Raw genomic sequence first — 25,798 nt, forward strand, 5'->3', positions numbered from 1 at the left:
AAATTGACAAGTTATAATATCAAGGTATACGTTTTTACTTATCAAAATAAAGGATACATTTTACATGATTTCACTAAATGTTAGTAAGAGCAAGGTGTAGCCTTTTCTCTCAAGTATGGCTGATGATAAATTGAAAAAAAAAAACATTTCCAGAGAGGAACCAGGTGACATGTGTAAAAAACCTATGAGATGGGGACAAAGATCCATACACACAGATGCTCGTGAATATGAAAGAATTGTTAATTGTGCCATACGTATTTGTTTTATATCGCTGCGGGAACATTATCATAAATTTAGTGGCAATACAATTCATCATCCCAGAGCTCTGTCAGTCAACAGTCCAGGTGGGCTCTGCTGTTTCCTCTGCTCCTGGGCTCACAAGGTCAAAACCAAGGTGTGGGGCGCCTGGGTGGCTCAGATGGTTGAGCATCTGTCTTCGGCTCAGGTCATGATCCCGGGGTCCTGGGATCAAGTCCCACATCGGGCTCCCTGCTCCTTGGGAGCCTGCTGCTCCCTCTGCCTCTCTCTCTCTCTCTGTCTGTCTCTCATGAATAAATAAATAAAAATCTTAAAAAAAAAAAAAAAAAGCAAGGTGTGGGCCAGCTCGAGCTCCAAACCTGGAGGGTCCGGGGGTGGGGGCAGTGGAAGGCACTTCCGGGCTCATTCAGGTTGTTGGCAGATTGCAGCTCTGTCTTCTTGCCCTCAGCTGGGAGTTTCTCCTGCATTCCTTGTCATGTTGCACCTGCCCCATCTTTACCCAGCAAAACCACTCCTGTCCTTCCATGCTTCAAATCTGAGTTCTCCTTCTGCCACACCTGTCTCACCCCAGCCAGAGAAAGTTCTCTGCTTCTAAGAGATGCAATGAGATTGGGACCATGCAGATAATCCAGGATGGGCTTAGTAATTGAGTTATTTCTGTGAAGTTCCCTGCACCACGTAAGGTGACAACATCACGTGGGAAAGGTGGGCAAGGTAGTCGGAGTGGATTCTACCTACCTCATGAGAAAATGCTGCAATTATTTTAAAGCGAAAAAAAAGTGAGATATTAATCAGGGTTTCTCAACCTTGGCGCTATTGACATTTCAGACTGGATAATTCTTTGTTGTGGGGACTGTCCTGTGCATTATAGATGCAGCAGCAACCCCAGCCTCTACCCATCAGAGGCCAATAGCACCTCCCCCACCCAAGCTGTGACAACTGAAAACGTCTGCAAACATTGCCAAATGTTCCCTGAAGGTCAAAAATACCCCAGTTAAGAACACTCACATACTGGGGGCACCTGGCTGGCTTAGTCAATGGATCAAGCAACTCTTGATCTCAAGGTTGTAAGTTTGAGCCCCACACTGGCTGCAGAGATTTACTTAAAAAAGTAAAATCTTGGGGCACCTGGGTGGCTCAGTCGGTTAAGCATCTGACTCTTGATTTCGGCTCAGGTCATGATCTCAGGGTTATGAGATCGAGCCCTGAGTCGGGCTCCGCGCTGAGTGTGGAGCCTGCTTGAGGATTTTTTCTCTCCCTCTCCCTCTCTCCTGGTTCACACACTCTCTCTCTAGAATATATAAATAAATCTTAAAAATAAATAATAAAATCTTTTTTAAAAATAAAAGAAATAAAAAAAGAACACACACATACTCCACACACACGAATACACACGAAATGGGGTCCTGGTTCTGTAGAAAACACAGCACACACACATATTAAGAGAGAGTAAAAAACATTGGATGAAAAATAACAAAGTATTAACAGTGGTTATTGTGGGTTTTGTCCTAATAGTTATTTTATTTTCTTATTCTTTTCTCTGCTTTTCAAGTTTGAATAGCTATTGCTTCTAAGCATTATTTGACAAAGCAATTTCTCCTTAAATGGATTTTCAAGCATGAAATCTGTGTCTTTATTCTTGGGAGAAGTTCTCTTTGATGGCACTTCACTCTTCTTCTTGCGGACTGTTGAATATTTGTATCTCTATTCATAACTGAAATTATATTTTTCTCCTTTATTTGTCAGACTTTGGTGTCGGAATATATCATCGATGCTTAAAATTAATGGAAGCATCCATAGAATTAGCTGTTCCTTCATTATGAGAGGACTATCTAGTTAAGTGGTCTGGCTGTTCAGACCATTTTTTGAGATAATTGCTTTGAGAACTTTCTTTGGTAGTTTCCCTGATTATAGGGCATTATGATATTCTGCTTCTTTGGTTCGTGTTGGCCATTTACACTTTCCTATAAACTCATCCACTTCAAAATATTTATATTTATTAGATATGATTGTATATAAAAATAATTTATAATTTATAATATCCACCTTATCTATAATATCTTTCTCATTGAATTAATATTTTTCTCTCTTACTTATTAATTAGATTATCTACAGATTTGTCTCTTTCTACTGATTTTTTCAGAAGAACTATCTTTTCATACACTTAGCAAGTATAACAATTATGGAAAACCATATGGAGGTGCCTCAGAAAATAAAAAATAAAACTATCATATGACTGAACAATCCCACTACTGGGTAAGTAGTCAAAGGAAATGAAATCAGTGTCTCAAAAAGATAATCTGCACGCCCATGTTCAGCACAGCATTATTCACAACAGCCAAGACATGGAAACAACCTAGGTGTGCATCAGTGGATGAATGGACAAAGAAAACTCTATATACCATGGAATACTGTTCAGCCATAAAAATGAAGAAAACCTTCACATTTGTGACATCGATGAACCTGGAGGACATCATGCTTAGTGAAATAAAGCGGACAGAGAAAGACAAGTACTGTATGATTTCATTTACATGTGGAATCTAAAACAGTCTAACTTATAGAACCAAAGAGTAGAATGGTGGTGACCACAGGCTGGGGGGTGGGGAAGTGGGGAGATGCTGGCCAAAGGTACAAACTTTCAGTTCTAAGATGAGTAAGTCTTAGGGATCTAAAGTGCAGCATGGTGACTAGTTCATAATACTGTGCTGTATACAGTAAATTTGCTAATAGTGTAGATCTTAAATGTTCTCATCAAACAAACACAAAGTGGCAACAACATGAATGGATGTATTAATTAACTTGATCATTTGGTGGTGATCATTTCACCATGCATACATATATCAAATCATCACATTGTACACCTGAGGTACATACAATTTTCATTAGTCAATTATACCTCAATAAAGCTGGGGAAGAGAAAAAAGATGTTGCAGAAAAATGAGGAAAATATACATACTCACCAGTTCTCCCGTTTTTCCATTTTCCCATTAATTTATTTCCTTCTCTTTTCTTCAGGTTTGTTTTGTCATTCCCTCCCTAGGTTCTTGGTGTCAATCCTTAAGTCATTTACTTTATTTTTATTTTTTATATTATGAGTTCTATTTTTTTAAGTTGTATTTATTTTTTTTTAGTCATTTCTACACCCAACGTGGGGCTCAAACTCACAATCCCGAGATCAAGAGTCACGTTCTCCTCTGACTGCCAGGCGCCTCTGAATTCCTTTTTTAATACTATGGACTCTTACTGTTTTTTTATGAATTCTTTGTGCAGGAACTGCTGATTCCCTGCTTCCCTCGCTCTTCCTTCTTTAGTAATAGAAATCTACTGAGCTCATTGCTGCCGAGTTAAAAGGACTACGTTCCTCAGCCTTACCTCTATCAGGAATAACTAGGAGTTTTCCCAGTTGACAACTGCCTCTTTATTTCGTACCTGGTATTTTCAGACATGTAAACATATCAAATTTTCCATCATGACTTCTTGCCTGGTACAGTTAGAAAGTCCCCACTCCATAGTCACCAGTATCTTCGTCGGCTAAATTCCAATATAGTATTTTGTTATGCTGAAAACTGTACTCATCTTTTTTCTTTTAAAATTCTTGGCAGCTGCAGTGACAAATTTTAGAGTAGTATTTCTGCTTGTCTGCAAAAACCTATTAGGATTTTAATTGGATTTGCTTCGATTTGGAGGAGAATCAACATTTTCTTCATCTTCCCGTCCAAGAAGACAGTTTGTCTCCCCATTTTACTTAAGCTTTATACCTTCCATGAAATATTGTGCCTTTCTTTACATAGGCCATAAAGTTTATTCCTTGGAATGTTACGTTTGGAGTTGCTCTCTTGGGGGGAAGGTCTTATCCATGATATTGCTGATGGCATGTGTCACAAGGGCTAGGTTGGTGTGACGGTGTGTGGGAAGGCTTTCAGTGAGGTCATTGCAGGCCTGTCTTGGCTCCCAGCAGTCCCAACACCAGCAGAGCATGAGAAGCTCTTTTGGGGAGGTCCTGGAGTTAGGAGGTGGTGGGGATGGAGATTCAGTCCCAAGGGATATATCGCCACAACCCAGACACTATACCACCTCTCTCCAAAGAAACTCTTCCCATCAAAAGACTTTTCACAGCACAAATCCAGCTTTGAGGGTCATCCCTAAGACCATGTGTGTGGCAAGATGAGAAATGAAAGGACTGGTGGAAGATTCTGAGTGGCACCTTCATCAGGGTGGCTCTTGTGGAACGCAAGCTTGCTGCAGAGAAAGCCTCGCCTTCCAGTCTGTGAAGTGAAAAAGACACCCTAAAAAGGAAACCCAGTCCCCAGCAGGTGCTCAGCAGTAATGGGTGCGCACATTCGCTGAGGTCACGTGGAAGAACAGAGCGCTGTTGCTAAGAGCCCCAAACTGGCAGCAACCCAAGTGCTTACCAACCGCAGACTGGATACACACATCGGGGTGCACAGCAGAACACCATGCACTCCAGAATGAACCAGCCCTCAGGACCCTCAGCATGGACAACCCTCACAATCGTGACGTTAAAGATGCCGGACAGAAAAGTCTCACATACTGTGAGATTCCTGTAGATTAAATTTTAAAAAATAGGCAAAGCTCTTCACTGGGTAGGAAATGAGGATACTGTTTACTCTTGGGTCAGGAGTGGCGACAAAGGGGGATGTTAATTCTCTGTTTCTTGATCTGGGGGCTAGTTACATGTGTGTGAATATTTTGTTTTGTTTTGTGAATATCCACTGAGCTGCTCGCTTATAACTTAAGAATATTTCTGGGTATATGTTACATTTCAATAAAATGTATTCACCCCCTCCCCCCCAAAAAAACTGTCTGAATCAACAGTTCTCAAATTTTTTAGACTCAGGGCCCCTTTATTTATTTATTTGTGAAGATTTTATTTATTTATTTATTTGGCAGAGAGACACACAGCGAGAGAGGAAACACAAGCAGGGGGAGAGCGAGAGGGAGAAGCAGGCTTCCCGCCGGGCAGGGAGCCTGACGCGGGGCTCGATCCCAGGACCCCAGGATCATGACCTGAGCCGAAGGCAGATGCTCAATGACTGAGCCACCCAGGCGCCCCTCAGGGCCCCTTTAAACTCTTAAAAACATCAAGGATCCTAAAGATCTTTTGTTTATGTAGGAAATACATTTAATGATATTTAACATATTGACAATTAAAACTGAGACATATATGGGATATTTATTAAGTCATATAAAAATAACAGTATAAACCTATTACATGTTAATAACATTTTTATTTTTTAAAACTATATTTTCCAAAGTAAAAAAAAAAATCGTAAGAATAGTGGAACCACTTTACATTTTTTGCAAATATCTTTAATATCTAGCTTAACAGAAGAGAGCTGGATTCTCCTATTTTCTTCTGCTTCCAATCTGTTATGATACCACATGTCGGGTAACTTCTCAGTTACTCCACTGTATGCTCATGAGAGAATGAGATTGAAAAAGGCAAATAACATCTTAATGTTATTAGAAAAATAGCTTTGACCTCCAAATTCTCAGAAACAGTTGTGGGGATGCCCAGGAGTCCCCAAAACACACTTTGAGAACTACTGATCTAAACAGATTAAAATTTTTTGAGGAGGGAGGGGGTCCAAGCTCTTATAAATGTAAGCCAAACTTATGTGCACATCATTGCTCCCTTATGAGAATTTTCAGGTGGTGAATAAACTCCCAAGAATGTTTCACCTGTTCTCCCTTCACAGATGGTACAATGATCACCAGGCCATCTTTATCTGTTTACTCTCCGTAGTGTGCTGAAAGAGCCCAGGCAAAGGCTTTGGTTAGGGGTTCTCTCTTCTGGCCTGCTGAGGATTCTGACCTTGCACGCTGACCTCTCCACTAAAATGTCACCACCTTGACAATTTTGATGGCATGGACAAATTCCTTCAAAGGTGACCAGATTACCAAAACTGACATAAGAAGAAATAGAAAATCTTAATAGTACTATATTTGTTGAAGAAGTTGAATTCATAATTAAAAGCTTACCCATAGTAAAGATTCCAGATCCCCATGCCTTTATTGGTGAATTATATCAAATATTTTAAGGAAGTAATAACACCAATCTCACTTAAGCTTTCTCAGAAAAAAAAAAAAAAAAGGAGAATGGAAGACTCCCTAATTCATTGTATGAAGTCAGCACAACCCTGATACCAAAAACTGGCATTACAAGAAAAGAGAGACTGATAGACTTCATGAACATAGATAAAAAACAAAACAAACAACAACCAAAAAATTTTAATGAAATATCAACCAGTTGACTCCAGTAATATGTGAAAAGTAATTATGACCAAGTAAGTTTTATCCCAGGAATGCAAGGCTCTTTTAATATTCAAGGATCAATTAATACAATTTCTAATAAAAGATGCAACTCATACGGTCACTTCTATAGGTGAAGAAAATGTATTTGACCTAATGTAATACCCATTCATGATTAAAACTCTCAGCAAACTAGTAAAAAAGAGAATTTCCTCAATATGATCAAGGATGTCACAGGTTGAGTTGTGTCCTCCAAAAAGATGTGCTGAAATTCTAACAACCTGTACATGTGACTGTATTTGGAAATAGGGTCTTTTCAGATATAATCAAGTTAAGACGAGGTCGTCATGGTGGGCCCTAATCCAATATGACTCTGGTGTTCTTACAAGAAGAGGAAAGTGTCATGTGAAAACAGAGACACAGGCAGAAGAAAGCCATGTGATGATGGAGGCAAAGATCGGAGTAATGTGTCTCTAAGTCAAGTTATGCCAGGGTTGTCAACAAATAGCAGAACGTAGAAGAGGGAAGGAAGGATTCTCCCCTATAGGGATAAGAGGAAGCATAACCCTACTGAAACCTTGATTTTATTTTATTTATTTAGATCCATTTATTTATTTGGGAAAGAGAGAGAGAGTGTGTGTGCACACACTCACACAAACATGTGTAGGGGGAGGGGCAGAGGGAGAGACTCTTCAAGCAGACTGAGCTCGGAGCCCAACATGAGGCTCAATCCCACAACACACAACCCATGAGATCATGACCTGAGCTGAAACTAAGAGTCAGATGCTTAACCGACCGAGCCGCCCAGGCGCCCCTGAAGACTTGATTTGAGACTTAGAGCTTCCAGAACTTTGAAACAATAATTTCTTGTTTTCAGCCACCTGAGTTGTGGTGTCAGCCTGTTTATCAGCCCTGGCAAACTAATACAAAGGGCATCTATGAAAAACCTACAACTAAATTACATTCATGGTGAAAGACTGGACGTTTTCCCTCCTAAGATGAGAAATAAAAATGAGGATGTCTACCCTTAACACTTTTATTTGACACTACTAGAGTCCTAACCAATAAGGCTAGAAAAAAAGTAATAAAAGTTATAAAGATTGAGAAAAAGGAGTAAAACTGTCTTTGTTCTCAGATGGCACGAATATACATTAGGAAGTCCAAGGAATCTATAGAAAATACTGTGACAAATAAATATATTAAATTTACAAAATACAAGATCAATTTTCCAAAATCAATTGTATGTCTATATGCTACCAGTAAAGAATTGGAAGACGACATAAATAATAAATGCAATAACATCAAAAACATAAAACACTTAGGCATAAATCTAACAAGAGATATATAAGACCTCTGCACTAAAATCTGCAAAAAATTGGTGAGAAGAATTAAAGACAAGCTAAACAAAACAGAGAGATATGCCATGTTTATGGATTTAAATTCAGTATTGTTAAGACATCAATTTTCCCCTAATTGATCTCTAGATGCAACTCGAACCCAATTTGTTTTGTAGAAACTGACAAGGCAGTTCTAAAGATTTTATGGACCTAGAAGGGCCAAAATAATCTTGAGAAAGAAGAAAAAGATTTCCACTGCCTGATTACAAGACTTACTAGAAATTTACAACAGTCGAGATAGTGTGAAATGGCATAAGGGTAGAAAAAAAAAACCAGAAGAATGTAACAGAACAGAGTCCAGAAATAAGCTAACATATAAATTGTCAACCGATTTTGACAAAAGCGCCAAGGCAATTCAATGGAAAATGGAGCTTCCATTTCATTAAGCAAATGACTCTGGAACATTTCTATATGGATAACCATATAGAAAACAAAACAAAACAAAACCTTAACTCCTACCCTACACTCTTCATTAAAAAAAACACCTAAAAATAGATCATAGACCTATATGTAAAGCCTAAAATTACAAAGCTTCTAGAAGAAAACATACTAAATAAAATATCTTCAAAATTTCAGGGTGGGCAAAGATTTTTTAGACAAAACACTGAAAGTGCTAACCATAAAATGAAAAATTGATACATTAAACTGTATCAAAACTGTAAACTTCTGCTCATTATAAGACAAAATTAAGAAAATGAAAAGACCAGCCACAATCTGAGAGGAAATATTCACAATAAATATATACGACAAAGGGCTTGCATTCATACAATGACCTCCTACAAATGTATATTCATACAATGAACTCCTACAAATCAATAATAAAAAAGACAATCCAACCTCTAACATGACCAAAAGACTTGAACAGACATTTCACAAAAGAAGATATACAAATGGCCAATACCATAAGAAAAGGTGCTCAACATTCATATTCATCAGGGAAATGCAAATTAAAACCACAATAAGGGGGCGCCTGGGTGGGTCAGTCGGTTAAGCGACCAACCCTTGATTTTGGCTCAGGTCATGATGTCAGGGTTGTGAGATTGAGCCTCCTGTAGTCTCCATGCTGGGCGTGAAGGCTGCTTAAGATTTTCTCTCTCCCTCTCCCTCTGCCCCTCCGCCCTTCCTCACTAAAAACAAAAACAAAAAAACACAATAAGATACAACTTGTTATATCAGCTAAGATTACTAAAATTAGACTGACTGACAGCACCAAACATTGGTGAAATTGTGGAGCAACTGGAACTCTCATACATTGCTGGTGGGAGTATAAAATGATAAAATTCCACTCCTAAGCAGTAGTAAACTGAGGTGGGGGACAGGGTGGTATGAGTGATCTGCCCCAGGTCAGGCAACTAGGGGGTGCAATATCTGTGGAGAATTTAAACACAAGAATAAAACCAAACCAACTAAACATTGGGTCACTTTATCAATGCCATGTGATAAAATATGCCTATCTGCTGGAGTGGACCCTTCCTACCTCACCCTTTGTGATGCTATTTACTCGAGAAAAAAACAACAAACGTCAACAAAAAATGCTATGTCCGGAAATGTTCACAGCAGCTTTATTCATTATAGCCAAAGACCAAAAGCAACCCTAAATGTCCATAACCAGGAGAATGGACAGACAATTGCAGTATATTAACAAAATGGAATATTACTCAGCCATAAAAAAGAACAAAGCATTGTGGGTAAATTTCATAAACATTATGAGACTTTGGCAGGTGGAAGGTTGAATGTGATTAGGTCCTTGGTTGCCAGGTTGCATCTTAGGGCTTTCTATCTTCTGCCACAGGGATTAACACAATGCTTGACACGCAGGGGCCCTTGGGAAACACTTTCTGAATGGAGGAACTTATGTTGGGGATGCTGGGTGGGAATCTAACCAAGCGCTGGGACTTAACTTCTCCAAACAGCAAGATTCAACTAGGAGTCCTTGGAGCTGGTTAACAAGAGTCCATAGCCCCTTCCTCTCTGGCTCTTGTCCAAACCAAATTCATCTGCCTCCAAACCATCTTCTTCCACCTTCCCTTTCCTTCTCCCAGTTTCCTAGAGTGGTGGCCTTAGCATCAGTTAAATCTTCCTTCTCAAGCTGTCTGTCCTCAAGGCTGATAGATTCATCCAAGATCTGAACCAGGATGTTGGAGTCTGGGATGTGGGCACCTAGGGCTCAAGGCAGCCACCCAAGACCTAACAGGTGGGAAGGGTCAGTGGAGGACTTCCAACTATCCTCAACAAGCTCTCAGACTCCCCTGCCTTCCCCAGTCAACTCAACTGCAGAACCAAAAGCTGGTGTTCAGCCCAAGGCTATGTGTGGTCTGCTGGGTGTTGTCCCCAATCCAGTCTGGACCAGGGAGAGTAAGGAAAGATCCAGGGTTTGGGTGCCAAGAGACACTCCAGTAACACAAGCCCCTGGTCCTACACAATACCAGTGATGCTTTGCAGGGGCAGAGTCTTGACTAGAACCCAAGCCTCCAGTCACCCACCCGGCAGATCTTCCTGCCACACTAGGCCCTCCTGGATACGGGAGAAACGGGCCACAGGGCTGGTCACTCACTAACTGAGGCCGCAGCCTGCCCTCGTTTCTCTACTCCCAGCATCCTTAGCACGTATCCCCAGAGACCCTCAGGAAGTTTCTACAGGAATGAAAAATGAAGGAAAAAGGATGATGGAATATGAAAGAGATGTGGATGGATGCAGGATGCAGGCAGTTAGGCACCTGGCCTTGAAGCCCCCTCCTGGGCCCAGGACCGGTGGGAGGGAGCAATGAGAGCAGGTGTAGTGGAGGCACCAGCATTTCCAAAGAGGAGGGTATGAAGTGGGGGAGGGGGGATGAGGAATTTGTCTAGAAGCTGTATTTGTCGGACGAACTCTTTTAACAAAGGCAGTGTTATGGGGACGCTCGTCTTGGCGAGGAAGCTGGAAGGGATAAGGCTGCGAAAGGGGCTGAGTCCATGCCTGATTGGATGGAGGGATGGATGGAGGGACGGATGGAGGGATGGATGGAGGGATGGATGGACGGACGGATGGAGGGATGGATGGAGGGATGGATGGACGGACGGACGGATGGTGGGTGGATGAATGGAGTGAGTGAGTGAGCGAGGGACTGAGTGAGTGGCTGAGAGAGTGTGTGAGCAAACCTCAGCCCTCCTTCGGTGGGAGCGGCGCGCCCCACGGGGGTCACTGCGCGCCCCGGGGGTTGGGAAGGGGGCGCAGGCGCGGCGGGCGCCGAGGCCCTCCTCTGGAGGGGGGGGCGGGGCGGACTAGAGGCGGGGTTAGGGAAAGGGACGCGAACACCAGCCAAACTTCCGGTGCCTGCAGAGCGGGGAGCGGCGGTCGCCCAGATCGCGGCTGCTCGGGCAGAGGCTGCACGGGCAGAGGCTGCACGGGCGGACGCGCGGCCGGGGGCAGCCATGGTGAAGATCAGCTTCCAGCCCGCCGTGGCCGGCATCAAGGGCGACAAGGCCGATAAGGCTTCGGCCGCGGCGCCGGCCCCGGCCGCCGAGATCCTGCTGACGCCCGCTCGGGTAAGAGGGGCCGGGGGTCTCAGGCTGGAGTCGGGGCGGCGAGGGGCGCCCCAACGGCCCCGGGAACTGTTCGAGTCGCATCGGGGTCCCGGAGCCGTGACCGGAGAGAGTGAGGGTCCGGAATGGGCCCTCCATCCCAAAGTGGGGAGAGGGCTTGGGTCCTCTCCTAAAGCGGCCGCCAAAAGCAAAAGTCCGAAGAGTGGGAGGGGTCCGAGTCGCTGGTCCCCAGGTGGGGAAGCGCTCGAGGTCTCCTCCCAAAGTGGAGGGGCCCTAAGTGGCTGGCCCCAAGACTGGGGAAGGGGCCGGTAAGAAGTTGGAGGAATGCTGGTGGAGGGTATGCGTCTGTTTCTAATCAAGGGGGAGGGGCCGAGAGTCGAACCCCAGGTGGGGGATGGGAGGAGGGTTGGACGTTGTTTCCCCAAAGTAGGGAGATGGGTCAGGATTGGTGGGGAATGGCTGGGGGGAGGGCGGGGGGGGAGAGAGTCCGGTGCCAACGAAGGGGGAGGGGCCGTTGATTTCGTCCCAAACGGGGGGCTGCGGGGGGCGGGGAATGTGCTGCTGGTCTGCACCTGAATTGGTGGACCAGAAAATGGAAATAAACCAGGACCGGCCGGGCTGCCTGTCTGGGATTGAGGTTTGAGGTTCGAGGTTCGAGGTTCTAAGGCCAGGTGCCCAGATCTCACCCCACCCCCTGCCTTCTGGACCTCCGTGCTCCCTTCTTCCTTCCCCTCCGGGCTCTCGCTCTGCTCAGCTCCCTCCATCCCGCAGGGAGGCTCCCCCACTGCTCCGGTGCCCTCCCGCATCCCGGAGGCTCTTTGTGGGGGCGGGCCTCGGTGCACTCCGCCCCCTCCGGCGTCCTCCCCCCCTCCTCCCCCTTCCCGCCGGCCGCGGGGGGAGAGAAGGCATTTCCGCCAGTGGAAAACTGTCTGAGCTGCGTGGAGTCTGACCCGGAGAGGGCAGGACGCGTGGCGGGCGGGGAGGGGAGGAGGTCCAGCCAGGCTGTATTGTGCTCCGGCAAAGGTGTCCACGTAGCCCTAGTCTCTAGCGGTCTTGGGGTGCACCAAGCGGTCGCATGAGACTGGACTTCCAAAGTCTTTGTCCACTCCCCTTCTCTGCCCGCTGCGGGCTTCTGATGGCTCTTTCTCAGCGCCAGGTCCTTCCTCAAGTTTTGTGGCTCAGATTCAACCTTGCCCGGAGTATTAGGGGGGGTGGGGGTGGCGGTGTGTGTGCAGGCGGAGAAAGAGGGGACACTTGAGAGGGGCCTCAGAGGTGGGTGGTGTCACATCCTGAGCAAAGACCCTGAGTGAGGAATGCATCGAGGAGCTCTCCCCTGTCCGGATGTGGTCACTGCATCATCCAGGACCACCTGGGCTGGGTTGGGGGTTGCTATGCACACCCAGCCAGAGCAACTCCATCTTCATCTAATGTTAAATGGGCAGGGGGCATTCCATATTTGAAGACCATGGTCTGCAGCTTTAAAAGTTTGCAAGGGTCTCTTCAAGCTTCCTTCCTTCCTTCACCAAGGAACCAGCTTCCTCTGCTCCTCTCAGCCCAGGGAGGGAGCAGGGCTGGGACCTTACCTCTTTCTTCTCCCAGGTCCTGCTCCCCAGCTCAGGGCTGGAATTCAGACCCTGCCTCTGAGGGCTGTAGGATTCCAGCAGAAGGGAGGACCAACCAGGCAGTAGGAGGATGTAATTCAAACCCTGAGAAGGTCCACCAGATTTCACAGGAGTGGCACGTTCTCCATGCCAATGGCGTGGGGCTGGATGGCAGGTGCCCGCATCACCTGGGTAATAACTGATATCCAGCTTCTGGCGCTGAAAGCCAGCATCTTCTCTTCCCCCTCACCCAGCGTGAAATGGAAATACCAACATCTTCCCGGTGCTGTCTGTAATGGCCGTGAGCCTGCCTCCCAAACCTTGTTAGTTGCACAGGGTCCCCTGGCTGTCTTAATTTGGCACGGAGTGGGAGGATTAAAATCCTGGTACCTCTAGGAGACAACTGCATATCAGTAAATGATCATAGCTCCCCAAGGCCTTGAGGTGATGCAGAGGGGGCTTTGGATGTTCCGTGTCAGTTCTGCCAGTCGCCTACTGGAATTGGAGGGGGTGGGGGGAGAGTTCACTGCTCTGGGCCTATTGTGCCCTCACCTGGCCAAGGGGCACATTCTCGTGTCCAGTAACCAGGGTGTGGATGGAGCCTCCCTCTCCTGCCTCTGGCGGTGAGCACAGCAGGTGTCAAGCATTCAGACAGAGGGCCACCATTTAATAGGGCACTGAAGCAGATGGTGGGTGGACTGGGAGGCCCAGCCTTCTCCTTTATCAAGACAGAGCATTTGAGGTTTGCCCCATGCTGATGGGGACGCAGAGGAAGGCTTATTAGAAGGTTTCTTCTGGCTGACGGGGACCTGAGAACCCTCCTTGGTTACTGAGCTGGGCTCAAAAATCAGATATAAAGCCCTGGAAGGAGCACTTAGGGAATGGGCCTGTGAATGCCCTCAGCAGTGAGCTGCCCTGTGGCTGTTCGATGAAATGTCCACCTGCGTGCAGCCCCTGGGGGCCAGGGTGAGGCAGCGCAGCACCCTCACGGCAGGGCTCCCCCCTGCCTCTGACCAAAAACTCAAATACAAGGAGGATTCTGTCCCCAGACCTGCTGCTGGGAGGAAGTGCCTCAGTGGGCCGGGAAGGGATGGGGGTGGGGGCCCAGCTGGGCCTCCAGCTGCCCACCCTCCCCTTGGCGCTTGCCTCGGAGGTAATGAGAAGCCTGTGCTGATGGGCGACTGGCCAGAAGCCAGCCTGGAAAGTGGGCAGGCCGGGAAGCATCCCCTCTTAGCACGCGCTGGCTAGATCCTTCTTCCCCTTTGGAGGCCTACTCCTGGCCAGCCCTGCACCTCTCCACCCAGCTCCACTCTCACCTCCATCTGCCTGTGCCTGAGTGCACGCGCGCGCGCGCGCGCGCGCGCACATACAGCCAGGTGTAGGCATGTGCAGACCGGACTGAGCTGGGGGGCTGCAGATGGGCTTGGGGGCCTGCAAGAGGAGAGAGACAGACATGTTCAATACCATCCTCTCTTCAGCGCCGGCTAATTTTCTCCTTGGCTTTGCCTTTGATTAATGGCTCCTGCGTCGCCCCCTCCCCCAGCCTGCATACCTGGGGATCAGATTTCACTTTCAGCGTCCTGGCCTCAGGCCATTGGCGGGAGGGAGCTGGGTCTCCCGGAGTGGTTGGGGGAGGGTCCCCTGCCAGCCGGGAAGGCGGGCCTGGTCAGGCGTGGAGTGCTTCTGCCCGAGTGCCCCGGTACCCGCTGCCCCAGTGAGGGACCTTTGTAGGAAGGTGGTCCTGCCCCTGGTCCTGCCCCAGGGCAGGGTGGGCGGGGGGTGCTTCCGGGCATCCCGTCCCTGGCCTGCCCTGGGCCTTCCCAGGGGGGCTTGCGCTTTTGAACACACCATGATGGCTTTTCTGTTCCCTATTTCCTTCTCTTTTCTCTTTGCTCTTCTGGGCCGGTCCTTGCATGTTTCAAGGCTGTCAGCAACTGCCAGGGAGGCTGAGTTCCTCATAGAAAAAAAACTGTTTATGGTAAAATCATGGAAGCGCAGCCTGGCTACCCACCCCCCAACACACAAACACACTCTCCAAGTTTGTCCCCCAGGAGAGCTCTTCCAGCAGCCCGCTTTGCTGCTCGTCCTTCGGAGCCTTTGTTCTCTGGAGTCTCATCTTGACTGTCAGGAACCGAATAGACTCAGAGCAGAGGGTGGTGCGGGAGTTCTCGGGGGTCCATGCGGTTCCTCGCCCGGCGTGAGCCCAAGCCGCCAAGCCGCACGACAGGAATGGGGTTCCATGACTCCCTGGGGGAACCTACCCAGCGGTCTGGGCCTATTGTGCCCTCACCTGGCCACAGTTCACCCAGTTCTGTGTGCTCCGATGCCCACTCCCCCCAGCCCCACTTGGGCTGTCTGTCTGTCTCTCTCACACACACAACACATTGGTGACCTTGAACCTGTTCTGCAGCCTGGGAAAGCGAGAATGAAGCCGAGGAAGGCCAGGCAAGAACCCCTCCCCCTCCAGCTGTCAGCCTGGGCTGCAGCAAGTGCATTTCTGGCTCCCTGCCAACCTCCTCCCAGCAGCCTGCAATTGTAGTTTAATCGGCTTGCAGTTAATTTGGACATCATTGTTACGAGGAACTGTAGCTGGGGGGCTCCCCGGGAGCCGTGGGAGTCCTCTGAGTTAATGCCCCAGTTGGCTGGGCTCCCCTTGACCGCTGTGGCCCTGGCTTTGCTAACCCATTTAATGAGCCATTGCGGGCCTCAGTGCAGCGGGTAGGGGAGGCCCAGGCCCCTCTCGGCCCCCTGGCCGGCCGGCTCACGTGCCCCACACGAGTGCTCAGCGAGGCACTTTGCTCAGAAAGCCCAGTTGCCTTGGAAACAGTAGGCAGTGTTTTTCTACTTTCTAAATGGAAGCCCCCCCAAAGGCCTGGCTGCTCCATGGGGGAGGGGGTGGCATTTCCCTGGGTCTCCAGCATGACAAGGGAAGCAGCTGGGGGGATCTCAGGAAGCAGGCTTCTCCAGGGACAGCCAGGAATCCCCAGGTTCTCTGTTGGGTGGTGTGGGGCCCAGTAAGCAGTGACAGCTTCCGGGCAGGATTGAGGGGCCCTCCCTCCTGTGTGGGGCTTGGTGTCTAAAGTCCCTTTTTCCTCGAAGCAGGGACGTCCATGGCTCCCCGTCTGCCTCCTGGCAAGCTCTGGTCCTGCTTTGCCTTCCAGCAGGGCGCAGGCTGGGGAGGGGAGCAGGGCAGCTGAGCCTCAGGTGTGCAGTAGGGGGTGGGATCAGGAGCTGTGTTAGCCCCAGACGCGTGAGGGGCATGTCCACTGCACATCTAGGACAGGTGGGGGGGGGTCCTCAGCCTTCCTCGTGACCCCCACAGAGTAAGGACGCAGGGTGGTACCCAGGGGACCCCCTAGAGGCCGTTTTCTCCTCAGCCACATAGCCACCCCCGTGCCCACCCCCTCCCCAGGCCCTTAAAAACACCTCCCCCAGCCCGAAGCAGAAAGGCCACATTAAAACCGCCTTAAAAACCAGAGGCCTCCTTGTCTGTGAACCTCAGCCGAGGAGCAGGCTCTGAGGCCCCCGAGGCTCTCTCGCTTGTGGCCCGATGACTTTGTTTTGTTTTGTTTTGTTTTGTTCTTTTTTAAAAACAGTTCTCACAAGCTTGCCTCTCTAGCTTTCCTGAATGCAGGAGCGAAAGCATGGCCAGTGTGCAGCCTCAACAGCTGTCCAGGGCCTTGGCCCTGCAAAGGAGAAGCTCAGCTGAGAAAGATCTGCTATTTTTATCTAGCACTTCATCCTTGACAAAGGCCTTTCAGATTCTTTGTCTCCTTTAATCCCTGCGACTTCACATTTCCAGAGAGAAGCTGGCGGGTGGGGGTTGCAGTGCTCCCCTAGGGGGGGTCCTAGTGCCTGCTGGGGCCCCCCGCTCAACTTCCAGGGACCGCTCACCCCACTGCACCAAAATGTCCCTCCCCAGGGGCAGGATCCACAGCTGGTGCAGGCAGCCCGGCCTGTCTCCCAGGTCAGCCATGGTTCTTTGGGACCCACTCAGGACTCTGGAGGAGCAGAAAGGCCACCACCTCATCTGCAGGAGCCCCTGGGTGGCTTGCTCCTCGTGGGCTCCCCCACCCCGAGACAGCAGCTGTCCCCGTGGGACCTTGGTTAGGGAACCCCAGGGTTCCCTAAGCAGATGCCAGCCAGGTGGGTGCCTCTCTGGTCTGGATCACAGGCCCCCCGCGGCAGGGCTGAGTTGGTGGGAGCCCCAGCGCTCAGCTGGTGAGTTTGAGGCAGGGGGTTTGGCCTCCCACCCCTGCCAGGTGAGCTCCCTGGAGGGCAGACGAGGGTGTTGGGGAGCAGGGTGGGCCAGGGCACCTCTCTGTCCCATGGTGCAGAGTCTGGGGGCTAGCTGGTCTGGTGACGGATGTGCCCGGGGAGGGGGAGGGGCCTCCAGAGGCTTTTGTCCTTTTCCTGGGTATGGGTGAGTGGGAGAGCCCCAAGCAGGGAGGCATTTGCCCCTCTGATGGTACTCCCCGTTGCTCCCCGAGGCCTGGGCCCCATGCCCCACCCCGAGGCCAGGCCCCCTGTGCTGAGATAAGGGCCTATCTGTCCGAGGTAACTAGGACCTGAGCTGGGTCCCCAGCCCCCAGAGTAAAGGGAGAGAGGACACATGGCACAAAGCGGGCTAAGCCGGCAGTTCATGGCCCCTGTGGAGTGAGAAGCTTCTGGCCTCCAGGCAGGAACTCCTTCCCTTCCCCTACACTGCCTCAGCTCCTGGAGGCTGGGGGTCTTTGGGACTGGACTCTGCCCTCACCCTGACTGTATCTGGACCCCATGGAGGAAGGATTGAATGGGGACAGTGGTGGCAGAGGCAGACCTGGGTTCCTGCAACAGCTCCCAGGATAGGTGAGGGCCTGGGTTCGGGCGGGGGAGGGGGGTCGGGGGGGGCACGAACAGACATGAGAGATGGCCCAGGTCACCTAGCTCCTGAAGAGCCTGAATCATGACACTCTCAGGCCAGAGCTCCGGGTGAAGCAGTGAGATCGACACACACACCGTGGTCCACCAGCCCAGACGTGTGTGCCTGGAGTAAGGTCCGTTTGACTTACAGCTGCTTGGCAGCCCCGAGGCTACTGCCGTGAGCCCGTCTGGCTCCCCAGAGCAGATTTTTTCCAGGAGCCTCCTGCCCTGGCCTCTCTGACGGCAGCCACTGCCACCGCGGCCACATTTCCCTCCTGGCAGAAGTGCCCCGGCTTCCGGAAGCCTCCAGACTTCACCCTTCAGGCTCCACTCCTGACAGCCTGCTTGACGCTGCCGGGGGGCCGTGGCTGCTCCCCAGCAGGTGGAGCTGTGCCCGGCGGGAATCGCAGGCTCAGGGCTGCCTGGCCGGAGGGAGACCAGCACCGTGCCCGGACCCCGTGGGCTTCCTGGGACCTCTGTCTCCCTCAGCCAGTGACCGTTCCCTGCCACAGCCTTCCTGGTGGAGCCCAGAAGCCACCTCCCACTGCCCCGGTTCCTGTCCACCCTGTGCACTGCCACCTTTGGGTGGATCCGAAGCCTTCCCTGGCTCCCCATTGCCCAGAGCAGCAGCTCCCCAGTGCACCCCAATTCCTACAGGTTCCTGGGCCTGGTGCAATTATTAAGGCCATGTCTCTGCTTCCCCCATTCTGTGTTTAAGAGAGTGACACTGTAGTCACAGCTAGGATAATGAAGAGGACGAAAGGCCTCGGTGATGCAGATGGGCCTGCTCCCAGGGGGTCATTCTGCGTGGCTTCGATGTGGGTCTCAGTTTATCTTCACCTGGGAGGAGACCGGAGAGGCCCTGACAAGGCATTCCTTCCAGATGATGCTGTGTGTCCCCAACATGCCCCCCCACCTTGTCCCAAGGCTCAGTCCCTGCCCCCAGGGTGAGGTCTCCTTTGGGAAAGGGACGGGAGGATTCTGGGAGGTACGGGACCACCACCTGGCTGAGCTGGCCCTGCAATCCACAGGAGGAGCGGGCCCCCCCGCAGCGCTCCAAGAAGGGGAGCTCTGTAGGCGGCGTGTGCTACCTGTCAATGGGCATGGTCGTGTTGCTCATGGGCCTCGTGTTCGCCTCCGTCTACATCTACAGATACTTCTTCCTTGCACAGGTGAGGCCATTCGGGAAGGGAGGCACGGGGCTCAGGGAAAGGTGCTGTTTAGAGGGACTTGCAGGGATGTGGCGGGAGCGGCTGAGAGCCAGGTGCTTGGGGCTTGTGAGGGGAGGGGCGGCAGGTGACCTGCCCCCGGGTGGGAGTGGGTGCCCAGCCAAGCCCAGAAGCCCTGCGTGCTCCCTCCATGGGGCCTCCCCTGGGTACGCGCCAGCCTACCTGGCCCCTTGCCTGGAGGGGGGAGCAGGGCCCCATCTTCTGACTCCCGCGGACCCTGGCAGACTGCCCTCACCTGCCTTCAGACCCAGCTGACGCCCAACCGGGAACTCTTCCAGGAGCACAGTTAGCAGTGGGGGGCCTGGGATGGGAATCTGTGGCCCCTTCCCACACTGTCACCCTGGAGGGTTTTCACCAGAAACTCAGATCCAGCAGAAATCGGAACTCTGTGATCCCTCCAGAGCCGGACCCTGTGCCCAGGGGTCATGCTTTAAGAATTTGCGTTCCTCGGACGTTTATTTGGATTATAAAACAAGGAAGGTAGACAGTGGGTTAATGGACAGACCCACCAGCACTTCCTCCTGCAAGGGGTGGCCTCCACCCGTGCTGGCACCCCAGTTAGGTGCTCACACTGCCAGTCGGGGCCTGCAGCTGGCAGGAGAACCGGTCATGGTCACGGTGACCTTGTGACCAGTCCAGACCTGGGGCGGGAGACGGTGCCACCAAGGTAGTTCAGTTAAAGCTCAAAGGAATAATCGTTAAGTGCAATGCACAGGGAATTTCTGAGTGACAGAGAAGCTGGGAATTGCCAGTCATGTGAGACCAAGTGACCTCTTCCCACCCTCAAGCAATGATTTTTAGCTTTGTTACTTTGTTTTTTTCCGTGATGGAAATTACTGAAGAGTTTTTGTATTCCATGTGACTTTTCCCTGGAAACCTCAGCTCCCACACACCTGCCGACTTCCCTTTTGTTTGGCATGTCCCCCCACCTCTCCCCATCTTCCCCCTCCCGCGGGCCCTTCCTGAGCACCCTGGGACCCTCCTGCTCTAGTTCCTGGTCCCCTCTCTTCCCAGCCCCAGCTTGTGCTCTCCTGGGGCTCCTCACCCCACCCCACTTGCTGGGAAATGGGGGCACCTCAGAGCAGCCTCCGAGTGCCCTGGACAGTATGATTCGTGTGTGATGATTCATCCCCCTGGGAGAGCTCACACGAAAACAGAGAAAGGGCAGTTCTGCCGATGGCAGGCCAGTAGTCTGCGCACAGATCTGGGGGCCCCTGGAGAGGGACAAGGTGGGCACATTGGTCCACGTGCTCAGCCACTTGGCCTCAGTCATGTCACATGCCTCCCCACCCTTGATGAGGGGGCAATGCGGCTGGCTGTTCACATAGGGGCTCAGTGTTTGGCAGGACTGCTCAAGGGGCACAGGGTCCAGGGAAGGTAGTGGGACCTGTGTGAGGTTGGACACGGAGCTGCCTCCTGGACACCCCACAGGGACCCACAGTTCAATCTGGGGCTCCCGTGTTTGCCCCTGAGAGTCAAGGAAGTTGTCCACCTCGGACCCAGCAGAGCCGGCTTACCCTCCCTCTCCCTGACTCCCCATGTTTCTCAGTTTCTCCATCTGTGAAATGGGTTTCATTGTCCCACCCTTCCCGCTTGCCAAGGCCCTGGGGTCGTGGCGCGGTGGGGTCGGCAGGGTGGCTGTGCCGAGGGCGCTGCGTGACCAGTCTGTCTCTCTCTCCAACCTCCCCCCCCCAGCTGGCCCGAGACAACTTCTTCCACTGTGGGGTTCTCTACGAGGACTCCCTGTCCTCCCAGGTCCGCACGCGGATGGAGCTGGAGGAGGACGTGAAGATCTACCTCGAAGAGAACTATGAGCGCATCAATGTGCCGGTGCCCCAGTTCGGCGGCGGTGACCCCGCAGACATCATTCATGACTTCCAGCGGGTGAGGCCGGCCGGGGCTGGGACAGGAGTGGTGGAAGGGTGTCCTGAGGACCCAGAGCCCCCCTTCCACCAGGGGTCATGAGAAAGGAGAACAGGAGCGAAAGGAGGCCAGTGTCCCTAGTACCTCCTTTGAGTATGTACTGTGTAATGGCAAGTATGCGTAATAGACGGCGGGTTAGGTTGCTCAGGATTTTAAAGGCCCTGCTTTTGTTATAGAGGCAGTGTTTATCACTGAACGTGAGCCAGCCATGGTGGATTTTCTCCTCGGCCACCTGACCGCTGCAGACACTGGCCATCACGGGCCAGGCCAGTGTTCCTTTTAACTGGGTATTTTGTGTTGACGTTTTCTGGAGGTGTAGCATTCCTGCCATCAAGTGCATTAAGTGTACAGCTTGGTGGATTTTGCCAGAGGCTACGTGCAGTGCCACCCAGATCAAGATTTGGAATTTTGCCAGCACCCCAGAGGGTTCCCTTGTGCCCCTCCCCCCAGTCCGTACCCCCTCCCAAGAGGTAACCATCCTTTGCACTTTTTTTTTTTTAGATTTTATTTATTTGAGAGAGAGCACGAGCAGGGGTGGGGGAGGGGCAGCGGGAGAGGGAGAAACAGACTCTCTGCCAAGCAGGGAGCCCACAGGACTCGATCCCAGGACCCCGAGACCATGACCTGAGCAGAAGGCAGCCGCTTAACCGACTAAGCCCCCCTCAAAACTGTCGCGCTTCCGTTGCCAGCAACAGTTTTGAGGCTAGTGAAACACAGACTCCCCAGCTGTCTGTCCCCCGTACTTGCTTTCCAGAGCTTCCTAGGGATTCTCCAGAAGGATCCCTTCGCTCTGTATCCTGGACATTCTTGTCGCTGAAGCCCACAGGGAGCCAGGGATGGAGCATCTCTTGCTGAGGCTCCAGGCTGTCCGCAGGGATGACAGGACCTCACAGGGGTGATGAAATGCGCACTTGGAACATTACTGTCTTCCCCACACCTCAGCTCTGTGACCGCAGAGAAGGGCCCTCATAACAGCTGAGGCGCTGGACACTTGGGCGTTTTTCATGTAGTGCGCGGAAGCTCCCTCAGACACGGGCGAGGCGAGGCGCAGGAATTGGGGGCGCGTGACACTGGCACGGCGGGCTGGTGGCTCTGGTGGCCCGAGGGGCCCGCCGGGGCCAGGCGCTCACCTGCAGAGCCTGACACGGCCCCTCCTCCCGCTCAGGGGCTCACCGCCTACCATGACATCTCCCTGGACAAGTGCTATGTTATCGAGCTCAACACCACCATTGTGCTGCCCCCCCGAAACTTCTGGGAGCTCCTCATGAACGTGAAGGTGAGCAGGAGCCCTCGTGGCATCTCGCGGCGCTCCCCCGTGGACGCCAGGCCTGGGGCAAGGGAGGGTCCTGCGGTGGGAGTGTTGCTGTCAGCTGGGCCCAGCACCCCAGATTGGCCCCGGCTCCTCCATCTTCCTTCCCCCGCGCCCAGAGTCAACGCCCCTCCTTTTCTTCTCCCTACCGTGCTCTGCCTCCCTCCCTCTCTCACGAAGAGCCCAGCTTCCTTAGCCCCCTAGGCCAGGCCCCCCCACCGTTGGCAGTGCAGGGAACCCCCCTCCCGGCGGCACTCCCCCCTCCTTGGGGAGGGAGACCAGACTCCCCCACATGCAGCACCAGGGCGCAACCAGAAACTGCCCGGGCGCGTCCGAAGGGCGAGCCCCGGCGGCTGTGGATGGGGAGGCGGGCGGGGGTGGACGGCACTTCAGGTGGCGGGGGACTCCGAGCGAGCAGGACAGCGGTGAGGGGAGCGGGCGGCGGGCAGGGGAGCCCGAGGTGGGAGAGCTGTGCATGCTGACCCGGCACTGCGGCCGCCCCCCCTCCGCAGAGAGGGACCTACCTCCCGCAGACGTACATCATCCAGGAGGAGATGGTGGTGACGGAGCACGTCAGCGACAAGGAGGCCCTGGGCTCCTTCATCTACCACCTGTGCAGCGGGAAGGACACCTACCGGCTGCGGCGCCGGGCCACCCGGAGGCGTGAGTGGCCGGCCCCACCCATGGGGGCCCCTGCCCTGAGCTCTGGGCCGCAGCCACCATCCCCCCATGCCTGGCCGGAGCTCAGACCATAGCCCTACGAGCAGCTCGTGGTAACTCAGCACTTCCCACGGGCCAGGCCCAGGTTCACGCTCCTTACGTCCTTCCCAGAGCCTGTAAGTTGTCGTCATCCTCATCGTTACTCTTGCTGCCCCTTGAGAGATGAGGAAACGGAGGGACAGAGAGGTTAAGTGACACCCCTGAGGTCACACAGCAGGGAAGGTGCCAGAGCTGGGCAGTCTTGACTCCAGCTCTTGAGTTGAGCTCTCTCACCCCTTCGGTGCACTGCCTCCGGGTGAGTCTGGGTGTCATCTCCTGGGCCACCCCTTCCTCCCCTCGCGCCCTCCCCGTCTCAGGGTCCTGAGGTCCCCCTGGTAGCCTCTGTGGCCCAGCCAGCACCGGGCCAGGACACAGTCCTCACTGAGATTCTCTCTTCCCTCCCAGGGATCAACAAGCGAGGGGCCAAGAACTGCAACGCCATCCGCCACTTCGAGAACACCTTCGTGGTGGAGACCCTCATCTGCGGGGTGGTGTGAGGGCCGCCCCCTCCAGGCCCCACCCCTGCCCTCTGCCGTGTTTCTCTTCTGGCCACTCTGGCTGTCCTCTTTCCCCTCGCTTAGCTTGTACTTTGGACACCTTTCCATAGATGTGACGTGTCTCCTGGTTCCTTTCTAGCCCTGCCCGCCTCCCCGTACCAGAGCCGTGACCTCTCGAGGCCCCACCTCTTCCGAGCTCCCGGGTCTGGGGGACAGGAGGGTGCCACCAGGTGGTTGCCGTGACCACCGTCCTGCAGTCGGGTCCGCCGGGGCCGGCCCCCAGCTGCTCTGGCAGCCCAGGGGAAGGGCTGGACAGAGGGGCCAGGCTCGTGGGGGCCCTGGGCGAGGGGACAGCCGGGGATGGGGTGTGGGGCTCAGAAATGTCTGCACAGCTGGGGAAGTCCCACAAGGCTTGTTCCTTGGACAGTCCCATGTCCAGATTCCCAGATCTGGGCTGAGGATGGGGGAGTGTGCCCAGGGATGGACCCACCCAGAGCACAAGGGAAGATGGGGTCCTGGGGCTCCCCCCCAGGGCTCTTGTCAGTGCCTTCAGCCCACCAGCGGGAGCCTGGAGTGAGGGGTGGGGATCAGTCTGCCAAGCACAATCGTTCTCCGAGTGGAACCAAAGAAGGGAGGAGCCAGGGCCCCCCCGGCCCTGCCCCCCCCCCCAGGAGCACAAGCACGGGGGGGTCCTGCGGCCATGGCACGGGGATGGGACAGAGGGGGGGCCGCTCTCACCTGTCAGCGGGCAGCCCTGCGGGGCTGAGCGCTGAGCAGAGCCAAGGGGGTGGGCTCGCTGCTTTCTCCAAGCTTGGAGCTGTTTTAGAAGATAATGTGGGGGAAAGGGAGAGCCACCTGGTACTTGTACACCCTGCCGCCTCCTCGTTCTGAAATTCCGTCCCCCTCGGCTTTGGGGGAATGCAGCCTTTTTTTCCTTTTCCTTCTCACTTTTGCATGTTTTTACTGATCATTCAATATGCTAACCGTTCCCAGCCCTGAGCCTTGAAGAGGAGGTTTCGACGCCTCCGTCAGACTTAGGTGCTCTCTGGAGATGAAACTCTTAAATGCTTTGTATATTTTCTCAACTAGATCCCTTTTCAGAAGTGTCCGTAGAACAATAAAAATCTTTGACTTCTGACTTGGACTTGGGAGCGGCGGGGAGGGTTGGGCAGAGGTGGGGCCGTTGCCGGCTTCAGCCAGGGAGGGTCCGTCACCCCCCAGTCCTCACACCTCGTCGAGCCAGGTAGATTCACATTTTTACAGGAAGGAGGAAGAAGGGCTTTGGAGACCGGAGTAACTTGCCCAAGGTCATGCTGCTTTCAAGTGCCCATAAACCACCCCATTTAGTTCCACACGGAAGATGACATCATTATTGCTTGTCCTTAAGCACAAGGACGATGTAGTGTTCCACACAATTTCGAGGCAATTAGTAACCATCCCGGTGGTCTGAGCTGAGGTTGGCCTGAGTCACAGGGTCGCATTCTGCAGGGAAGGAGGCGATGGGAGAGCCAGCCCAGAGCTTTGGCCGGGTGGACCCCAGAGGCGGGACCTGGGGCGACTGTGGGTGCCTATGCCCTTGCAGCTGGTCTGGCTCAATAATCCTGTGAGGGACATAAACGACTCAGGTTAGTGCAGACACACCTTGTTCTCAAAGGCAATCTCGCCCAGACGTCAGTCTACACGCAATGCAATCACAATTAAAACACTGATAGGATTTATTGTTTAACTTGACACAGTTCTTTTGGGAAAGTCAATATGGGGAACGGTCTGGTAAATCCTCAGAAGGGGAAAGAACAGCCTTCAGGTATTAGGCATTATAAATTACCATAGTTAAGAAGTTACAGGTAGCAAAGGAGAAGGTCAGTAGGACAATGGAGGGCCTGGAAATTGTGTTAAATATAAGGAAATTTAGTGGGGGCACGTGTGGGTTCTTTTTAATGGCTAGCCATTTTGACAAAAATTAACCTGGATCCTACTTCCCTGTAACATTAATTCTGGATAGACCAACGTTTTTAAGGATGATATGAAGCCATAAAGGTACTTAAGAGGGGCGCCTCAGTCGGTTGAGCGTCTGCCTTCGGCTCAGGTCATGATCCCAGGCTCCTGGGATCGAGTCCCACATCAGGCTC

The 25,798-nt window shown here is 52.2% G+C and overlaps 1 protein-coding gene across 1 annotated transcript; it reads left to right on the plus strand.

The window, feature by feature from the left end:
* Window positions 1-11,208: 11,208 nt before the first annotated feature.
* Window positions 11,209-24,807, plus strand: ITM2C (integral membrane protein 2C). The gene is made up of 6 exons (XM_027590837.2): window positions 11,209-11,452; window positions 18,984-19,124; window positions 20,877-21,065; window positions 22,270-22,380; window positions 22,926-23,076; window positions 23,578-24,807. Exons 1-6 carry the CDS (start codon window positions 11,339-11,341, stop codon window positions 23,667-23,669), a joined length of 798 nt encoding a protein of 265 aa, XP_027446638.1. The 5' UTR covers window positions 11,209-11,338; the 3' UTR covers window positions 23,670-24,807.
* The last annotated feature ends 991 nt before the right edge of the window (window positions 24,808-25,798 follow it).

Source organism: Zalophus californianus, chromosome 3, assembly GCF_009762305.2.
Source record: "Zalophus californianus isolate mZalCal1 chromosome 3, mZalCal1.pri.v2, whole genome shotgun sequence".
NCBI classification, from domain to species: Eukaryota; Metazoa; Chordata; class Mammalia; order Carnivora; family Otariidae; genus Zalophus; species Zalophus californianus.